The sequence below is a fragment of the Papio anubis genome, chromosome 6, assembly GCF_008728515.1.
Source record: "Papio anubis isolate 15944 chromosome 6, Panubis1.0, whole genome shotgun sequence".
Lineage (NCBI taxonomy): Eukaryota > Metazoa > Chordata > Mammalia > Primates > Cercopithecidae > Papio > Papio anubis.
This window is the reverse complement of record NC_044981.1, coordinates 79,457,589-79,478,794: the sequence shown is the minus strand read 5'-3', so window position 1 is coordinate 79,478,794 and position 21,206 is coordinate 79,457,589. Positions and strand designations below refer to the sequence as shown.

The following is a 21,206-nucleotide window of genomic DNA, read 5'->3' as shown; positions in this document are numbered from 1 at the left end:
ATATATACCATTTATTGTTATTCAAGGACTTAAGTCCCACAGGCAAAATATAGAGCCAATTGTATTATGAAAAGATCAATCTAAAAACACTCTACAATTATGCGAGTGTCCGTTTTTAAAATCGTGTTCTAGTTGAAAGGCTAATTCAACATTGTGCATTCTTTTCAATGTTTAAGATGTACATAAAACTTCAACATAAGCACTAAGTTTACAGAACCTCAGAACTGAAGTAAAGTTTTTAGGAAAAGCAATAAAAGAAAGTATATGTACTTATTGCGTGTTTGCAAGATAAAGAATGAAGTCAGTTTTAGCTTTGTTGTTAATTTAGCAATACAATGATAAGACAGTTCTTTAAGAATAGCTAAAATATTTGAAAATAGAAAAGCCACAGCCCATGACTTTTAAGCCTAATTACTAGAAAGCTAAGCACTCAGTGTCCTGAGTAAAGGTAATGACACTCTGCCTTTTAATTGGAATACCTACCTTTTAATATGGGGTTTATTTATAATGGCTGTATTACGTGTAATATTCTATAAAATAGCTGTTTTGACAAGACTAGTTTATTGCTACTGCTGATACCCTTCTGAAGACTCTCCCTGACATTCTGTGTATTATGAGGCATTTCCTCTCAGGCTGATGGAAATATGAACTATTCCCACCTCTGTGTGAGCTCCAGGAAATGCTCTGGCTTCAAAACTGCCTCCAGCAGTTTTGGCAATAAGCTGTTTGCCAAAGCAATTTGGCAATAAGCTGGACAACTCTAGAGCTCACCTTATTTCTCTTCTCCCAGAAATCACAGTCTGTAGTGCTGTTTATCCAGTGTCTGAAAACAGTTGTTTCAAATATTTTGTGCTGTTTTCTAGTTGTTGAAAGGAGGAGTCTCCCCTTGTCTCCACATGGCCACAAGTGAAAGTGCACTATACATCGCCACAGATGAAAACAAACTATACATTTTAAACCATCGGTGGACTTTTGATTGCTTATGTGTTTCTAACATTTTATAGGCCATGAGATAACTAAGTAATGATTTAGAAGTTTTCAGCATAAAGCAAATCCCTCATTGTCATTGGAGGTAATTCCCACTTAGTATATTAATTATAGAAATCTGAAAGGATGTTTCTAAACTCATTATGTTTCATGCTTTTGTCACCTAAAATATTGTCAAGCACATATTTTAAAATTATGTCTGCTGCAATGGGGTGAAAATCTTATTAAGCATCTAGCACCTCTTCGGTTGATGCTAACTCAGCCATGTGTTTTTCAAATCTTTGGTTTTTTTAAGACTCTAGAGTTAATCTTTTGTGTTTTAATATTCATCATAGATTTTTCAGTCTATTATTCCACTTCTAATTGACTGCAGAAATCTTCAGTTCATTTATTTCTTCACACCTTGCAGTTGTAGAGAAAGGACATGAATCTTTACCCATGATCCCTACAGATAACTAAGGATTGATGCTACTATTGCTTATTTTCATATTTTTCCTATTAGGATATGCATTTTACTGATTATAGATTTTTTCATTCGTGGGATGTTATTGTTTTTTAATCTACATAAATATTTTATAAAAGATATAGAAAATATTTAAGACTAAACCTCTAATAAGACCCCAGGGACTACTGTGGCCAACTCATAAGAATTATCAAAATTCTTACTGTAATTTGTCCCAACTATTCTACAGCTAGCTGCTGTTGTTTTATGGATAGTGGAATGATCATAGCATTTATAAGATCTGGGTTTAAATTCTTGACTCGCCATTATAAGGCTCATTAGCATGTTCAAGTAAACATTTAGAGTCACACAACAACCATAAGGCTGTACTTGGCATGCTGGATACAGGCCAGGAAACAGCAGGCTAGCAAGGCAGCATGAGGCATTTCTCTTCAGTGCAAGTCATTCTCACAGCGGTTCATATAGTTGTCCAGGAGCTGTCCGAGTGACAACACAGGTGCAAGGAAGTAAGACTCATACCACCTGCCAGGCATGAGTCTTATTCCCTTGCTAGCTTAGATGCCCCATGCTCCACAAGAATCGATATCTCTTATACTAATCCTTGTGCGGTGGCTCCCACAAGGACATGCTTACAAGAGGCAGCATGCTCAGGAGAGCCCAAAACTGTCTTCCTATGAAGTATTTCATTTCATACAAAGTCCCCCAAGCCTAGGTGCCTGGTGTGTGGCTGATGGCCATTCTTTATCATGGGGAGAACAGACACAGAAAACTGAACCCAAGGTCAGTTTCTCATGCAAAAGAAAAAAGTTATCTTTACATAGCCACTTCTAGTGCCTTTAAACTCCCTCGGCCTCAGTTTATACAGCTGTCAAGTTAAATAAGACCTTCATAGCACTTTTTATTCATTTATTTAATAAATACTTACTGAGCAGATGTCAGTCCCTATTATATGCTTCTTAAGGTATAGCAATGAAACATCTGAAGTCCTTGCTCTCAAGCAACATTCTAACCAGTGGGACAGAAAAATAATCAAATAGATACATATAGTCTATGTCTCCCGCTAACTGCCTTTGCTTCAGAACTGTGTCACGTGCTGCTGTGGTTTGAATGTCCCTGCCAAAACTTATGTTTAAATTTAGTTGATGTTAAAGCAGGAATGGGTTAGTAATCACAGGAGTGGGCTCATGATCAAAGAATAAGTTCAGTGGTTCTCATTCCCTCTTGTCTCATCACCCGCCTGCCCTTCCATCGTGGGTTAGCGCAACAAAAGGCCCTTCCCAGATGCCAGTACCATGCATTTGGACTGTCCAGATGCCAGAACTGTGAGCCAAATAAATGTCTGTGGTATTTGGTTATACCAGCAGAAAACAGACTAAGACATGTGCCCACCTCTAAACCAATCACTGCCAAGAAAAACTGGACAGCTATAACTAATCAGTTGTTTTTGTCCAGTAGTTGTCCAGTAAACTGACAGTAAAACTGATCAGAATTTACCCCAGCATGACATGAACACCTGAACAATATCAAGGCCTTGTCAGCAAAGAAGGCAGGAATGGCTGCTTAAGACACAGTGCCCAGGATCTCCTTCAGTGCCAGCCTAGTTAGAATCTAAGCCCTCTAGATTAAGTAAGCACTCACAATTCCTCTAGCAAAGTGACCAGGAAAACTTATGCCAATAGTTACAAAGCACGAAGGTACATGACATGATTGAAAAGTACACAGACACAGTGTACCAGGCTCATTTTTTTTTCTTTTGAGACAGTCTTACTGTTGTCGCCCAGGCTGGAGTGCAGTGGCACAATCTCGTCTCACTGCAACCTCCGCCTCCCTTGTTCAAGTGATTCTTATGTCTCAGCCTCCCGAGTAGCTGGGATTACAGGGTTGTGCCACCATACCCGGCTAATTTTTATATTTTTAGTAGAGATGGAGTTGTTTCACCATGTCAGCCAGGCTGGTCTGGAACCCCTGACCTCTAGTGATCCACCCACCTCGACCTCCCAAAGTGCTGGAATTATAGGCGTGAGCCACCACGACCGGCCCAGGCTCGTTTAAAGTAATAAAAATAGTAGTAATTTTGTGGTTCAGTGTAAATTGAAATGTGTAATTTGTAAGATTATCTACTCACCAACAAGTAAGAGAACGAAGACAAATGTCTTCTCTGAGAAGCAGTCTCTGGGCTATGCACAGATTGTTTGAACTCTAGCACCTGAGCCAACTCCTGCCAGCAGTCAGTGATATCTGTCTTCTCTAGTAGAAAAGCATCTTCACTCACCTTTAAGTGACATCATCTGGGTGAAATCACTCTTTTTTACTTTAGCAAAGTAATAAACAATGAATAAGATAATAGAGTTTTATTCATTAAAGAATATATGCTTTTTATTGGTGCTATTTCTGTCCTTAGTTGAGCATGGATTCAATATGCAATGTGTTTTTATACTATTAATACATGATAATTAGTATTAGCAATTAGAAGGTATAAAACACTATAATCCCACTACCTAGTTATATTTTGCTCTATATCCTTCCAGATTTTTTTCTATTCATAAATATAGAGAAATACAAATATTGTGGATATGGTTCTCATGTGTGTACACATGCAAATACATGTTTGTTCATGTATATGTATGCATGCATATGATTTTCAAAGCATTTTTAATAGTGTGCGTGTGTATGTGTGCATAAAATCTTTTCATGACAGTATATTATCTTTGTTGGCACTTCTGTTATACCATTTCAAAATAGAGGCATTATAATAGTAGTAATAATTATTTATCAAAAGTTTAATCTATTGGGGGAGGCTGGCAAGATGGTCAAATAGGAACAGCTCTGTTCTACAGCTCTCAGTGAGATCAACACAGAAGGCAGGTGATTTCTACATTTCCTACTGAGGTACCTGGCTCATCTCATTGGGACTGGTTAGACAGTGGGTGCAAACCACAGAGGGCGAACCAAGGCAGGGTGGGGCATTGCCTCACCTGGCAAGTGCAAGGGGTCAGGGAATTCCCTCCCCTAGCCAAGGGAAGCCATGAGGCACTGTGCCATGAGGAATGGTGCACTCCAGCCCAGATACTACACTTTTCCCACAGTCTTCGCAACCCACACACCAGAAGATTCACTTGGGTGCCTACGCCACCAAGGCCCTGGGTTTCAAGCACAAAACTGGGAGGCCATTTGGGCAGACACTGAGCTAGCTGCAGGAGTTTTTTTTTTTTTTTTTTTTTTTTTTTTTTTTCCATACCACAGTGGCACCTGGAATGCCAGCAAGACACTCCCCTGGAAAGGGGGTTGAAGCCGGGAAGCCACGTGGACTAGCTCAGCAGATCCCACCCCCACAGAGCCCAGCAAGCTAAGATCCACTGGCTTGTAATTCTCGCTGCCAGCATAACTGTCTGAAGTGACCTGGGACACTCAACCTTGGTGGGGGGAATGGTGTCCACCATTACTGAGGCTTGAGTAAGTGGTTTTCCCCTCACAGCATAAACAAAGCCTACAGGAAGTTCGAACTGGGCAAAGCCCACTGCAGCTTGGCAAAGCTGCTGTAGCCAGAATGCCTCTCTAGATTCCTCCTCTCTGGGCAGGGCATCTCTTAAAGAAAGGCAGCAGCCCCAGTCAGGGTCTTATAGAAAAAACCCCCATCTGAAATGCAAGATGGCTGAATAGGAACTTTTGCTGCAGTCTACAGCTCCCAGCGTGAGCGATGCAGAAGACGGTTGATTTCTGAATTTCCAACTGAGGTATTGGGTTCATCTCACTGGGGCTTGGTGGACAGTGGCTGCAGCCCAAGGAGTGTGAGCTGAAGCAGGGCAGGGCATCACCTCACCCAGGAAGCACAAGGGGCCGGGGAATTCCCTTTCCTAGCCAAGGGAAGCCGTGACAGACGGTACCTGGAAAATCAAGACACTCCCACCCTACTACTGCCTTTTTCCAACGGTCTTAGCAAACAGCACACCAGGACATTATATCCCACGCCTGGCTCAGAAGGTCCCATGCCCACGGAGCCTTGCTCACTGCTAGCACAGCAGTCTGAGATCGAACTGCAAGGCAGCAGCGAGGCTGTGGGAGGGGCATCTGCCATTGCTGAGGCTTGAGTAGGTAAACAGAGCTGTCGGGAAGCTTAAACTGGGTGAAGCCCACCAGCGCTCAAGGAGGCCTGCCTGCCTCTGTAGACTCCACCTCTGGGGGCAGGGCATAGATAAATAAAAGGCAGCAGAAACTTCTGCACAGTTAAGTGTCCCTGTCTGACAGCTTTGAAGAGAGTAGTGGTTCTCCCAGCACGGAGTTTGAGATCTGAGAATGGACAGACTGACTCCTCAAGTGGGTCCCCGACCCTCAAGTAGCCTAACTGGGAGACACCCCCCAGTAGGGTCCGACTGACACCTCTGAAATGAAGCTTCCACAGGAAGAATCAGGCAGCAACATTTGCTGTTCTGCAGCCTCCGCTGGTGATACCCAGGCAAACAGGGTCTGGAGTGGACCTCCAACAAACTCCAGCAGACCTGCAGCTGAGGGTCCTGATTGTTAGAAGGAAAACTAACAAACATAAAGGATATACACACCAAAACCCCATCTCTAGGTCATCATCATCAAAGACCAAAGGTAGATAAAACCACAAAGATGGGGAGAAAACAGAGCAGAAAAGCTGAAAATTCCAAAAATCAGAGCACCTATTCTCCTCCAAAGGAACACAGCTGCTCACCAGCAATGGAACAAAGCTGGACGGAGAATAACTTTGACAAGTTGACAGAAGTAGGCCTCAGAAGATCAGTAATAACAAACTTCTCCAAGCTAAAGGAGGATGTTCGAACCCATCGCAAAGAAGCTAAAAACCTTGAAAATAGAGTAGACGAATGGCTAAAATAAACAGCATAGAGAAGACCTTAAATGACCTGATGGAGCTGAAAACCATGGCATGAGAACTACGTGATGCATGCACAAGCTTCAGTAGCCAATTTGATCAAGTGGAAGAAAGGGTATCAGTGATTGAAGATCAAATGAATGAAATGAAGTGAGAAGAGAAGTTTAGAGAAAAAAAAGGAAAAAGAAATGAACAAAGTCTCCAAGAAATATGGGACTATGTGAAAAGACCAAATCTACGTCTGACTGGTGTACCTGAAACTGACGGGGAGAATGGAACCAAGTTGGGAAACACTCTTCAGGATATTATCCAGGAGAACTTCCCCAACCTAGCAAGGCACACCAACATTCAAATTCAGGAAATACAGAGAACGCCAAAAAGATACTCCTCGAGAAGAACAGCTGCAAGACATGTAATTGTCAGATTATCCGAAGTTGAAATGAAGGAAAAAATGTTAAGGGCAACCGGAGAGAAAGGTCAGCTTACCCACAAAGGGAAGCCCATCAGACTAACAGCAGATCTCTTGGCAGAAACTCTACAAGCCAGAAGAGACTGGGGGCCAATAGTCAACATTCTTAAAGAAAAGAATTTCAACCCAGAATTTCATATCCAGCCAAACTAAGTTTCATAAGTGAAGGAGAAATAAAATCCTTTACAGAGAAGCAAATGCTGAGAGATTTTTTCACCACCAGGCCTGCCTTGCAAGAGCTCCTGAAGGAAGCACTAAACATGGAAAAGATCAACTGATACCAGCCACTGCAAAAACACACCAAATTGTAAAGACCATCAATGCCAGGAAGAAACTGCTCCAACAAACGAGCAAAATAACCAGCTAACATCACAATGACAGGGTCAAATTCACACATAACAATATTAACCTTAAATGTAAATGGGCTAAATGCTCCAATTAAAAGACACAGACTGGCAAATTGGATCAAGTGTCAAGACCCATCAGTTTGCTGTATTCAGGAGACCCATCTCAGGTACAGAGACACACACATAGGCTCAAAATAAAGGGATGGCAGAAGATCTACCAAGCTAATGGAAAAAAAAAAAAAAAAAAAAGCAGGGGTTGCAATCCTAGTGTCTGATAAAACAGACTTTAAACCAACAAAGATCAAAAGAGACAAGGCCATTACATAATGGTAAAGGTATTAATTCAACAAGAAGAGCTAAACTAAATATATATGCACTCAATACAGGAGCACCCAGATTCATAGACCAAGTCCTTAGAGACCTACAAAGAGACTTAGACTCCCATACAATAATAATGGGAGACTTGAACACCCCACTGTCAACATTAGACAGATCAATGAGACAGAAAGTTGACAAGGATATTCAGGACTTGAACTCAGCTCTGCACCAAGCAGACCTAATAGACATCTACAGAACTCTCCACCCCAAATCAACAGAATTTTTCTCAGCACCACATCACACTTATTCTAAAATTGACCACATAATTGGAAGTAAAACATTCCTCAGCAAATGCAAAAGAATGGAAATCATAACAGTCTCTCAGACCACAGTGCAATCAAATTGGAACTCAGGATTAAGAAACTCACTCAAAACCACAAACTACATGGAAACTGAACAACCTGCTCCTGAAGGACTATTGGGTAAATAATGAAATTAAGGCAGAAATAAATAAGTTATTTGAAACCACTGAGAACAAATACATGACATACCAGAATCTCTGGGACACAGCTAAAGCAGTGTTTAGAGGGAAATTTATAGCACTAAATGCGCATGAGAGAAAGCAGGAAAGATCTAAAATCAACACCCTAACATCACAAAATAGAACTAGAGAAGCAAGAGCAAACAAATTCAAAAGCTAGCAGAAGACAAGAAATAACTAAGATCAGAGCAGAACTAAAGGAGATAGAGACACGAGAAACCTTTCAAAATCAGTGAATCCAGGAGCTGATTTTTTGAAAAGATCAACAAAATAGATATGACTGCTAGCACAAATTAATAAAGAAGAAAAGAGAGAAGAATAAAAGACACAAGAAAAAATGATAAAGGGGATATCACCACTGATCCCACAGAAATACAAACTACCATCAGAGAACACTATAAACACCTCTGTGCCAGTAAACTAGAAAATCTAGAAGAAGTGGAAAAATTCCTGGACACATAACACCCTCCCAAGTCTAAACCAGGAAGAAGTCGAATCCCTGAATAGGCCAATAACAAGTTCTGAAATTGAGGAAGTAATAGCCTACCAACCAAAACAAGTCCAGGACTGGATGGATGCACAGCCGAATTCTACCAGAGATACAAAGAGGAACTGGTACCAATCCTTCTGAAACTATTCCACACAATGGAAAAAGAGGGACTCCTCCCTAACTTATTTTATGAGGCCAGCATCATCCTGATACCAAAACCTGGCAGAAACACAACAAAATAAGAAAATTTCAGGCCAATATCCCTGATGAACATCAATGCAAAAATCTTCAATAAAATACTGGTAATCCGAATCCAGCAGCACATCAAAAAGCTTATCCACCATGATCAAGTCAGCTTCATCCCTGGGATGCAAGTGTGGTTCACCATACGCAAATCAGTAAACATAATCCATCACATAAACAGAACCAAGGACAAAAATCACATGATTATCTCAATAGATGGCAGAAAAGGCCTTTGACAAAATTCAACAGCCCTTCATGCTAAAAACTCTCAACAAACTAGGTATTGATGGAACGTATTGCAAAATAATAACTATTTATGACAAACCCACAGCCAATATCATATTGAATGGGCAAAAACTGGAAGCGTTCCCTTTGAAAACTGGCACAAGACAAGGATGCCCTCTCTCACCACTCCTATTCAACTTAGTATTGGAAGTTCTGGCCAGAACAATCAGGCAAGAAAAAATAAATAAATAAAGGGTATTCAAATAGGAAGAGAGGAAGTCAAAGTGTGTCTGTTTGCAGATGACACAATTGTATATTTAGAAAACCCCATCATCTCAGTCCAAAATCAATATGGGCAAAGACTTCATGACTGAAAAACCAAAAGCAGTGGCAACAAAAGCCAAAACTGACAAATGGGATCTTTAAACTAAACAGCTTCTGCACAGAAGAAGAAACTGTAATCAGAGTGAACAGGCACCCTACAGAATGGTAGAAAATTTTTGCAATCTATCCATCTGACAAAGGGCTAATATCCAGAATCTACAAAGAACTTAAACAAATTTACAGGAAGAGAAGCAATCCCATCAAAAAATGGGCAAAGGATATGAACAGACACTTTTCAAAAGAAGACGTTTATGCAGTCAACAAACATATGAAAAGAAGCTCATCACTGGTCATTAGAGAAATGCAAATCAAAACCACAATGAGATACCATCTCATGCCAGTTAGAATGGTGGTCATTAAAAAGTCAAGAAAAACAGATGCTGGAGATGATGTGGAGAAATAGGAATGCTTTCACACTGTTGGTGGGAGTATAAATTAGTTCAACCATTGTGGGAGACAATGTGGCAATTCCTCAAGGATCTAGAACTAGAAATATCATTTGACCCAGCCATCCCATTATTGGCTATATACCCAAAGGATTATAAATCATGCTACTATTAAGACACATGCACACATATGTTTATTGTGGCACTGTTCACAATAGCAAAGACTTGGAACCAACCCAAATGCCCATCAATGATAGACTGGATAAAGAAAATGTGGCACATATACACCATGGAATACTATGTAGTCATAAAAAAAAATGAGTTCATGTCCTTTGCAGGGACACGGATGAAGCTGGAAACCATCATTCTCAGCAAACTAAGGCAAGAACAGAAAACCAAACACAGCGTGTTCTCACTCATGAGTGGGAGTTGAACAATGAGAACACATGGACGTAGGGAGGGGAACATCACATGCAGGGGCCTGTTGGGAGGTTGGGGGTTAGGGGAGGGATAGCATTAGGAGAAATACCTAATGTAGGTGGCAAGTTGATGGGTGCAGCAAACCATCATGGCACGTGTATACCTATGTAACAAACCTATGCACATGTACTCCAGAACAAAGTATAATTTTTTAAAAATGTTTAATGTGTACTAGGAACTGTACAAAGTGTTTTATATGCCTTATTTTATTTGATTCTCATCACAACCAAAAGAGTAGTTACTACTATTATTCCTATTTTAGATGAAGATACTGATGCTAAGGAAAGTGAAAAAGCTTGTCCAGGCTTACCAACCACTATATAGAAGTGCCACCATTAGAACCTGTTGCCTGTGACTCTAGGTCTCAGGCTCTTATTAATCATTACTAATTTATTTCACAAATCCCTTATTGTTGGTATGCGGGTTGTTTCCAGTTTTTTTAATATGTACATAGCAGGAAGTGTTTTTTTTATATGTGTTTATTAAGTATTCAGTTATCTCTATAGGATAATTCATTAAAATAAAAGGATTTTTAAAATATACGTATTCAGTTTTCATTATATTCTTAAAGGTTCTTTTAGGTACATGCAATTAAAAGGAAATTTTCTCTATTTTCCTAAAACCAGATTTCTAAGTTTATATGATTTACCAATGAATGTTTAATCATTGAAAGGTGAATGCACTAATTAATTCATGAATAATTGTTGAACATCTACCTCTCTGCCATGGGCAGCTCTAGGTGCTAGGAATAGTGAGGAGAACAAAGACAAAAATCTTTGCTCTTATGATGTTTACATTTTATGTGAGGAATCAGACAGTAAACATATATAAGGTTTAATAAAAAATGAGACAACATCTGTAAAGTGCTTAGCCTAATGCCTAGCACATCATAATGTAATGACTGACTACTACTTACCCTTTAAGACTCAATTCAAGCACAGCTGCCTTAGGAATTCTCTGTGGCCCATCTTCTCTTCGAGTGAGGTGTTCTCACTTATCTCACTACCCATTGGCCATCTCTGTATCATAGCACACCATATTAGAGTTCTCATTCACTTGACTGCTTCATTCAGAAAACCGGAGCTTCCTAACTGGTGTACCAGGAACAGGTGTATCACAAGATAGTAACAGCTGGAAATGTTACTCAAAATCATTTTTCAACCATTAAAAAGGTTACAGGAATTGAAGTAATATTTGACCATTCTGTGTATGACTGTGCCTTTATCAGCTTTCTTAGGTTAGTCATCATTAGTTCTTTAAACAATCATTTTAGTAAACACTATTTTCACACATACAGTTTTTATGCCCAACCAACACTCATCAGCACAGCATGTTCTGTGAGGCCTCTCCCTGAGCTCTCTGCAAACCATCCCAAGGATAGTCTGCATAGTTCTTTGTTCAGTGATGATACCATCAGGGACGCTCCACATTTAAAATAGATTGCCTCTGATTTAATTTGCTTGTATCTTTGCATGTTTTTCAACTAATGTAGGTAAGATACTGGGATTTTTTGGTATTATTGTTATTAGGTAATGGGTGTTTTCATAGAAAACAGGAGTGATTGTTAATTCTATCCATTTTCATTTGGTTTTTGTTGCCTTTTGATGTAAACAGTTAGCAAGATCTGATTCTTGTTGGAATTTCTGTTCATGATTATATGGAATAAAGAAGATACAATTAATTGTTTTCCCAAGCTCAATATGAAGGCACTGCATTACACTCTATGAGGGTGGGGTCTATGTCTTTAATCTCTGGATCCCCAGGTCCTAAGACAGCAGCCAACACAGAAAGGGCTCAGTACTTCCTTATCTCTGTTTTTATATGTATACATTTATTTGTGGAATGAACTACTACAAATTATAAAGTGATAGGGCCATAGAGAATTACAAATAGAATTATAGGGAGTTAACAGAAGAAAAATACATTTTCATTGAACTCTTTCTGTACATGGGGCACTATACTGTGTTGAGTGCTTTAAATATACTTTTTCAAATTCTGAAAGTAACCACCTTACTAACAAATATGTTGTAGTGAAACTTGATGCATTAAAGAACGTGCCAACTTCATTTTCAGCCCCTTTACCAGACTGCCATACTTGGGAGGTAGAAAATGGTCCATTCATCTGGAACCTCTTAGACTGTGAGGTCAACTCAGAGCTAGGATGAGCCTTTACTTTCTGGATATAGAGAATGAAAGCTATTAATTAATCTAACAATCCAAGATGCCTCTTACTTATATAGAGAAATTTTATACAAATATTCTGATTTTCAAGATTACCTATTAAAAAATAATTAGTTCTTGTGATCATAGGTTTTCATTTGCTTCAATTTGCTTCAATGTCAATTTTAGGTTACAAAACTCTTAGAAGAATTGAGAGAAGCCAAAGAAAACCATACACCAGAGATGAAACATTTCGTGGGCTTAGAAAAGAAAATTAAGCAGATGGAAATGAGACATGCACAAAGAGAACTGGAACTTCAACAGGTAAAGTAAATCATTTTACATATTTATATAGGTCTTTACTTTTAAATGCCTTTACTTTGCTATAGTTTTGTCATCCCTAGCAAAAATTACCACTTAAAGTGTTTCCAGTGTATTTTGATCTTGTTAAAAATTTAATAAATTTATAACTTTTACGAGAAAAATGAGACTTTATATCTCAAGTGCTTGAAGATTGGTATCCTTATATCTGGAAAAAAAGCAAAACTTTGTTTCATGTTCTTAATTATTGATGGGTTCCTAAAAACTTACACATCTTACCCTGGAACAAGGCATGGTGTTCCATATTCAAGTCATTTCAGCAAATGTATATAAGAAATAAATTGTTTTAATATGATTATTTAAATTATATAGCTAGCACTAGTAATATTACTATACTTAATTACAAACAGATTAATTAAAATAGCAGATCTAAAGGCATGATGTGTTTTTAGGCACTTGCCTTGGTGCTGAAATTTTACTTGTTTGAACAGTATATAGTCTGCTTGGGCTGATGTAACAAAATACCATAAATTGGGTGGTTAAACAGGGGAAATTTATTTTCTCACAGTTCTGTAGGCCAGAAGTCCCAGATTGAGGTTTTGGTCAGTTAGGTTTCTGGTGAGGTCTCTCTTCCCAGCTTGCAGATAGCCACCTTTTTTCTCATTCTAACATGATCTTTCCTCAGTGCCATGTGCGCGGAGGTGAGGAAGAGGGGTGAGATATCTCCTTGGTGTCTCTTCTGCTGAAAATCTCTTTGGTGTCTCTAGTGGTGAAAACACTAATTATTATCAAATCAAGTCCCCACCCTTATGATCTCACTTAACATTCATTATTTCCTTACTCCACACACAGCCACATTAAGGGTTAGGACCTCAACATATGAATTTGAGGGGGACACAAACATTTAGTCCCTAACACAGTTGGGATGTATATACTCCTTGAAGACAGAAAATGCTGCATCCATGCAGAGCATTATAGTTTACCTGAGTTCCCCAAAGAAACCCCAGGTTTGCCTACTTTAAGATTGTTAAAGGTTCCTCACCCACCACTATGAACTATGATAGCAATGTGGAATTTTTGTATTTGCAGATAATACAGCAAACACACCAAGCAGTGGAGACTGAGCAAAACAAAGAAGTTGAAAAATGGAAAAGACTGGCACAGTTAAAGAATCGTGAGCTGGAGAAGTTCCGCATAGAACTAGACTCAATATTAGATGTTCTCCGAGAGCTGCACCGGCAAGGGGTGGTTGTGCCAGTTGCTTTTGCAGATGAAGTGAATGCACCAGAGTATTCCTAGAAACTCAGATTTCATAATGACCTTATTAAAAGGCCTAAAAAATGGATGGGATTGTGCCACTGCCAGGACAGCTTATGAAAAACAAGTGTTCCAGTATGTTTCCAGAAAGCAAACAACCAAAGCAACATTTCAAAATAAATTGCCTTTAACCAATAAAAACATATCATGGTGTATTTTACTAAAAATCATTAACCAGTCACATTTTAGGTGATTTATAGACAGGTTCCTTTATAGCCGAGAAGGTCTCACTTGTATGCTAGAAATAGAAAGAAAAGAAAATTGAACATACTGTGCCACATTTTTATTGATAATGTGGGATTTTTTTAATTTTTATTTTAGATCCAGGGGATATATGTGCTTGTTGTAACATGGGTGTATTGAATAATGGTGGGAATTGGGCTTCTAGTGTACTCATCACCTAAATATTAAACACTGTACCCAGTAGGTAATTTTTCAACCCTTACTGCCCCTCACACTGTTTACCCTATTGGAGTCCCCAGTGTCTAATCTGCATCTTTATGTCTGTGTATACCCATTGTTTAGCTCCTACTTTTAAGTGAGAACATATGTGCAATATTTTATTTTTTACTTCTGATTTAGTTCACGTAAGATAATGGCCTCCAGCTCCATCCATGTTGCTGCAAATGACATGATTTCATTCTTTTTTATAGTTGCATAATACTCCATTTATATGTATCTCTATATATATCTCTCTCTCACGTTTTCTTTATCCAGTCAATTGTTGGTAGATACTTAAGTTGGTTCCATGAATTTGCTGTTGTAAATATTGATGCAATAAACATACATGTGCAGATATCTTTTTTATATAATAATTTCTGTTCCTTTGGGTAGATTCCCAGTAATGAGATTGTTCTATTTTTACTTCTTTGAAAAATCTCTGCTATCCACAGAGGCTGAATTAATTTACATTCCCACCAAAAGAGTATTCATGTTCCTTTTTTTTTTTAGACTTTAAGTTCTAGGGTACATGTGCACAACGTGCAGGTTTGTTACATATGTATACATGTGCCATGTTGGTGTGCTGCATGCATTAACTTGTCATTTACATTAGGTATATCTCCTAATGCTATCCCTCCCCTCTCCCCCACCCCTCAACAGACCCCATTGTGTGATGTTCCCCTTCCTGTGTCCAAGTGTTCTCATTGTTCAGTTCCCACTTATGAGTGAGAACATGCAGTGTTTGGCTTTCTGTTCTTGGGATTCTCAGCAAACTATCGCATGTTCCCTTTTCTATACATTGACACCATCATCTGTTGTTTTACGACTTTTTAATAATAACCATTGTGACTGGTATAAGATGATATCTCAGAGTGGTTTTTGTATTTCTGTAATGGTTAGTGATGTTGACCATTTTTTCACGTGTTAGTTGGTCAGTTGTATTTCTTCTGATAAATGTCTGTTCACGTCCTTTGCCCAGTTTGTAATGGGATTGTTTGGGGTTTTTTCTTATTGTTTTAGTTCCTTCTAGATGGTGAATATTAATCCTATCTCAGGGAAATAATTTGCATATATTTTTCCCCCATTATGTAGGTTGTCTGTTTATTTAGTTGATAATTTTGCTGTGCAGAAGCCTTTAATTTTAATTCAGTTCCATGTATCTATTTTTGGTTTTGTTGCATTTGCTTTTAGGGTCTTCATTGTGAATTCTTTGCCAAGGCCAACATCCAGAAGAGTTTTTCCTAGGTTTTCTTCTAACATTTTAATAGTTTTAAGTCTTACATTTAGGTCTTTAATCCATCTTGCATTAATTTTTGTATATGATGAGAGGTAAGGGTCTAGTTTATTTCTTCTGCATATGGCAAATCAGTTTTCCCAGCACCATTTATTTATCTAGGTCCTTGAGGTTGAGGTACGATGTTAGGTTGTTAATTTGAGATCTTTCTGTCTTTTTATGTAGGCATTTATTCTATAAACTTTCCTCTTAACATTACTTTTGCTTTATCCCAAAAGGTTTTGGTATGTTATGTCTCTATTTTCATTTATTTCAAAGAATTTTTTTATTTCTGCCTTGATTTCATTGTTTACCCAGGAGTCATTTAGGAGCAAGTTGTTTTGTTTTCATGTCTTGTGCAGTTTTTGTTTGTTTTTGAGACGCAGTCTTGCTCTGTCACCCAGGCCAGAATGCTATGGTGCAATCTCGGCTCACTGCAACCTCCGCCTCCTGGGTTCAGGCAATTCTCCTGTCTCAGCCTCCAAGTAGCTGGGATTACAGGCGCCCGCCATCACACCTGGCTAATTTTTTGTATTTTTAGTAGAGATGGGGTTTCACCGTGTTGACCAGGCTGGTCTTGAACTCCTGACCTCAGGTGATCTGCCCGCCTCGGCCTCCCAAAATGCTGGGATTACAGGCGTGAGCCACCGCGCCTGGCCATGTTTGTGTAGTTTTGAGAGTTCCTTTTGGTATTGATTTCTAATTTCATTCCACCATGGTATAGGAAGATACCACACCATGGTATAGGAAAGCCCCCATCTCTTAAAAAATATTTCTTAATTAGCCAGGTGTAGTGACACGTGCCTATAGTCCCAGCTACTCAGGAGGCTGAGATAGGAGGACTGCTTGAGTCCAGGAATTCAAGGCTGCAGTGAGCTATGATTGCACCACTGCACTTCAGCCTGGAACAGAGCAAGACCCTGCCTGTAAAAAAAAAAATTAAAAAATAAAAAGGTAAAAAGCAAGTGAAACGAATTTATATAATCTACCTAAATATTACCAGTATTGATATAAAAATTGAGTTTTTGCATTTTGTCATACTAAATCTTCAAAATACATTTTACAGTTACAGCATATCCCAGTTTGGACTAGCCATATTTCAAGTGCTCCGTAACCATATGCCTAGAAGGTAGTAAAAGTATTACGGTTTGCTATTTTTTATGTAAAAGAAATTTTAAGCTATAAGTAATTTATTTTATTGAGTGTGTTTTGTGTATTTTTATCTGTGAGCCTATTAATGTATAGCTGCACCCATCCTTTCCTTTGTCCTTTTGACTGTCTGTAGGCCATTCATTCCAAATGCAAGCAGTGCCTGGTTCTGGAACACAGGGACGTGCGAACATCATGAAGGGGTGGCCTGCCCCTCCACACCTGTGGGCGTTTCTCGTTAGGTAGAACCAGAGACTTGAGAAAAGAAATGAGACACAGAGACAAAGTACAGAGAAAGAAAAAGTGGGCCCAGGGGACCAGCACTCAGCATAGAGAGGACCCACACTGGCACCCGGTCTCAGTTCCCTCAGTATTTACTGATCATTATCTTTACCATCTCAGAAAAAGGGAAGTGACAGGATAATAGGATCATCGCAGGGAGAAGGTCAGCAATAAGACATATGAATAAAGATCTCTGTGACATGAGTAAGTTTCAGGAAAAGTGCTGTGCCTTGATATGCATATGCAACTATCTCCATAAACCTTTTTAGTGCATAATGAGCAGCATTGCCACTAGCAAGTCCCACCTTCAGCCCTAAGGCAGTTTTCTCCTATCTCAGTAAATAGAACATACAATCGGGTTTTACAGATGTTCCATTGCCCCGGGTCGGGCAGGAGACGGATGCTTTTCTCTATCTCAACTGCCAATGGGCCTTCTTTCCTCTTATACTAATCCTCAGCACAGACCCTTCACGGGTGTCAGGCTGGGGGAGGATCAGGTCTTTCCCTTCCTACGAGGCCATATTTCATACTATCAGGTGGGGAGAAACCTTGGACAATACCTAGCTTCCTAGGCAGAGGTCCCTGCGACCTTCCGCAGTGCCCTGGGTACTTGAGATTAAGAGAACGGTGATGACTTTTAACAAGCATGCTGCCTTCAGGCACTTGTTTAACAAAGCACATCCTGCACAGCCCCAAGTTCGTTAAACCTTGAGTCACTACAGCACATGTCTCTTGCAAGGACAGGGTTGGGGTTAGGGTCACAGATTAACAGCATCTCAAATACAGAACAAAATGGAGTCTCTTATGTCTGCTTCTTTCTATATAGACACAGTAACAGTATGATCTCTCTTTCCCCTACACATCATATAATTACTTTCAGAAAAGGTATATCCTATTTTGATGACGATTCTATATTCTATTTTGGAATAAGCTATATACGTATATGGCAGGTCTTCGTTTCTATATGTAAAGATCCATAAGTACTCTAAAAGTTATTAGTTAAAACTAAAAACCCAGCAGCCATATCCTATTCCTTAATCATTGCACTTAGGGGCCAGGATGAGGACACAGAAGATGGATACATCTGGCTGTTTTTATAAAGATTCAAGCTCCAGAAGTGATCTATCTTCTCCTAGTGTGATTGTTAATTTTAGATGTCACCTCCACTAGATTATGAGATATCCAGAGAGCTGCTAAAGCATTGTTTCTGGCTATGTCTGTGAAGCTGTTGCTCAAGAGATTGGCATTTGAATCAGTAGACCGAGTAAGGAAGATCCATCCTCACACAATGTGGACAGGCACCATCCAATGGTTGAGGGCCCATATAGAACAAAAAGGCAGAGGAAAGACAAATTTGCACCCTCTCTCTGGAGCTAAGACACCCTTCTTCTGATCTTGAACATCAGAACTGTAAGTTTTCTAGCCTTCAGACTCCAGGACTTAAACCAGTGTCCCCCAGGTTCTCAGGCTGTGTTGGACTTGGACAGCACTACACCACTGGCTTTCATTTCTCCAGCTTGCATGTTGCATATCATGGGACTTATGCCCCTCCATCATGTGTCAACCAACTCCCATGATAAATCTTGATCTACATCTCTAAAGAACCCTAATACAGATTTGTGGCACCAGGAGTTATTCTAGGGGAATAGAACTTTTAGGATGAGTTTCTTTAATTGGTTTTGGGGTTTCTAGAGTTTGCTTTCTAATCTGATTGGACTTCAAGTGCTAAGGAGTCTATTTCCAACAGTACAGGGAGCACTAATAGTCTATAGGATTAATGGGATGAACTGCTTATTGTGATACACAAAACATCTGGATTGAGTACTCCTGATCAACCACTTGTAAGAGGCATGTAATTTAGTGATTCTGTATATGATACTTTCAAACACTTGTGGAAAACTAAGGAATATAATTATGTCAGTTGCTTACCCCTAATGTTGCTGGACAAAGTAATTTTTAAACGGATGAGCTCAGAGATTTGAATTTCTGGCTCAGGCAATGCATAAATAATTTAAGAGCTTCTAGTGTGCCCTGAGAGAGAATCTCATCTCCTAGAGCCACAAGGCTATAATTGCTGAAAATAAACACTAGACCTCATCTTGCACTTGGCTGAGTTACAACAAACTTCCAGCCTCACAAGGCGTCTACTGTTAAAGTGAGAGTGTTAAATAATTGCACAACAACAAAAATTTAGGTGAAAGAAATTGAACAAAAACACAAATTGGGGAAGATATCCCATATTCATAAATTGGAAAAATACTGAAGTATCTAGACTACCCAATGTAATCTGCAGATTCAATGAAATTCCTATTAAAATTACAATAACATTTTTCACATAAATAGAAAAAAAAAAAAAGTCCTAAAAGTTGTATGGAACCACAAAAAGATCTCAGTAACTAAAACAATTATAAGCAAAAAGAGCAAAGCTCAAGGCATACTACCTGACATCAAAATATACTACAAAACTACAGTAATCAAAACAGCATAATATTATCACAAAAGCAGACACATTGACCAGTGAGACCGGATACAGTATCCAAAATTAAACCCACACTTTTACAAATAATTGATTTGCAATAAAGGTACCAAGAATACACAATGGAGAAAAATAATCTCTTTAATAAGTGGCATCTAGAACACTAGCTATCCGCATGCAGAAGAATGAAATTTGATCCTTATCTCACATTATATATAAAAATTAAATTGGGTTAAAAACTTAAATATATTTAAGACCTGAAACTGTAAAAATCCAGCCCTAGGAAGAGGGCTGAATTCAGGGTTCTGAGCAGTGTCAGTCTGCAGACCCACTCCCACAGCATCTCACAAGATAAGACTCACTGCCTTGGAATTCCAACCAGCCACTGGCAACAGGGTGGAGCCTGCCTGTGGAGGTCCCAAAGGAAGGGGCAGGCTGCCATCTTAGCTGTATGGTCGACTCAGCCCTTCCAGCCTGCAAGCTTTAGAGAGTCCAGACAGTCTGAGGAAGGGTTCCCCCAGTGCAGCACAACTGCATTGCCAGAATGTGGTCAGACTGCTTCTTTAAGGAGGACTCTGATCTGTTCCTCTTCATGGGGTGGGACCTCCCAGCCAGGGCCTCCAGCCACCCTCATCTGTGGGTATTCTAGAAAGAGCTCTGATCTCTCCCTGGGATGGAGTGCCCTGGGGGAGGGGTGGGATGCCACCTTTGGTGTTTGGACAACTGGGCTGTTCAGACTACAGGCTTTGGAGAGTCCCAGCAAACCAGGGCAGAGGTGGTTTCCCAGCACAGTATGGCTGTTTTGTGGAGGCATGGCCAGAATGCTGCTTTAAACAGGATCCAGATCCATTTTTTCTCACTGGACCAATCCTCCCAGCTGGGGCCTCCAGCCATCCCCACCCATGTTCTACAGCCTTCAGAGTTCTAATTTCTCCCTGGGATGAATGAAATGCCCAGGTGTAGAAGGCTGGCTGCCACCTTTGCTGTTTAGGTGTCTCAGTCAGTCTAGCCTGCAGGCATTGGAGAGCCCAAATCAATTGGGGGATGAAGGGATCCCCAGCACAGCACAACTGCTCTACCAAATGCAGTTAGACTGCTTATTTAAGAAGGTCCCTGATCCTGTTCCTCACAACTGGGTGAGATCTCCCAACAGGGTTCTCCAACCACTTCCTACAGGTGCATTCAGCCCAACAACAGATTGGTATTCCCCTGAAAGGAAGCTTCCAGAGGAAGGGGCAGGCTGCTATCTTTGCTGTTTCACAGCCTTCACCGGTGATACCTCCAGGTACTGGAAAAACCAAGATGACTAGGATCTGGAGCAGACCCCCAGCAAACTGCAGCAGCCCTGCTGGAGAGTGGCCAAACTGTTAAAAACAAACAAAAACAACAACACACACACACCCCCAACCCCACATCCAAAGGTCAGCAACCTCAAAGAATGAAGACAGATAAGCCCCCAAACATGAGAACCAGAAAGAAATTGAATCTTTGAATAGAACAACAACACATTTTGAAATTGAGATAGTAATAAATAGCTTACCAACCAAAAAAAAGCCCAGGACCATATGAATTCTACCAGAGGTACAAAGAAGAGATGGT

General features: G+C 39.7%; 1 protein-coding gene across 1 annotated transcript in view; it reads left to right on the top strand.

The window, feature by feature from the left end:
• Nucleotides 1-14,782, top strand: part of CEP162 (centrosomal protein 162) — a 116,335-nt gene extending 101,553 nt beyond the window's left edge. Inside the window, 2 exon segments of the mRNA XM_031667292.1 lie at nt 12,538-12,672; nt 13,759-14,782. Coding sequence (XP_031523152.1) covers nt 12,538-12,672; nt 13,759-13,968 — 345 coding nt within the window. The 3' untranslated portion in view covers nt 13,969-14,782.
• The last annotated feature ends 6,424 nt before the right edge of the window (nt 14,783-21,206 follow it).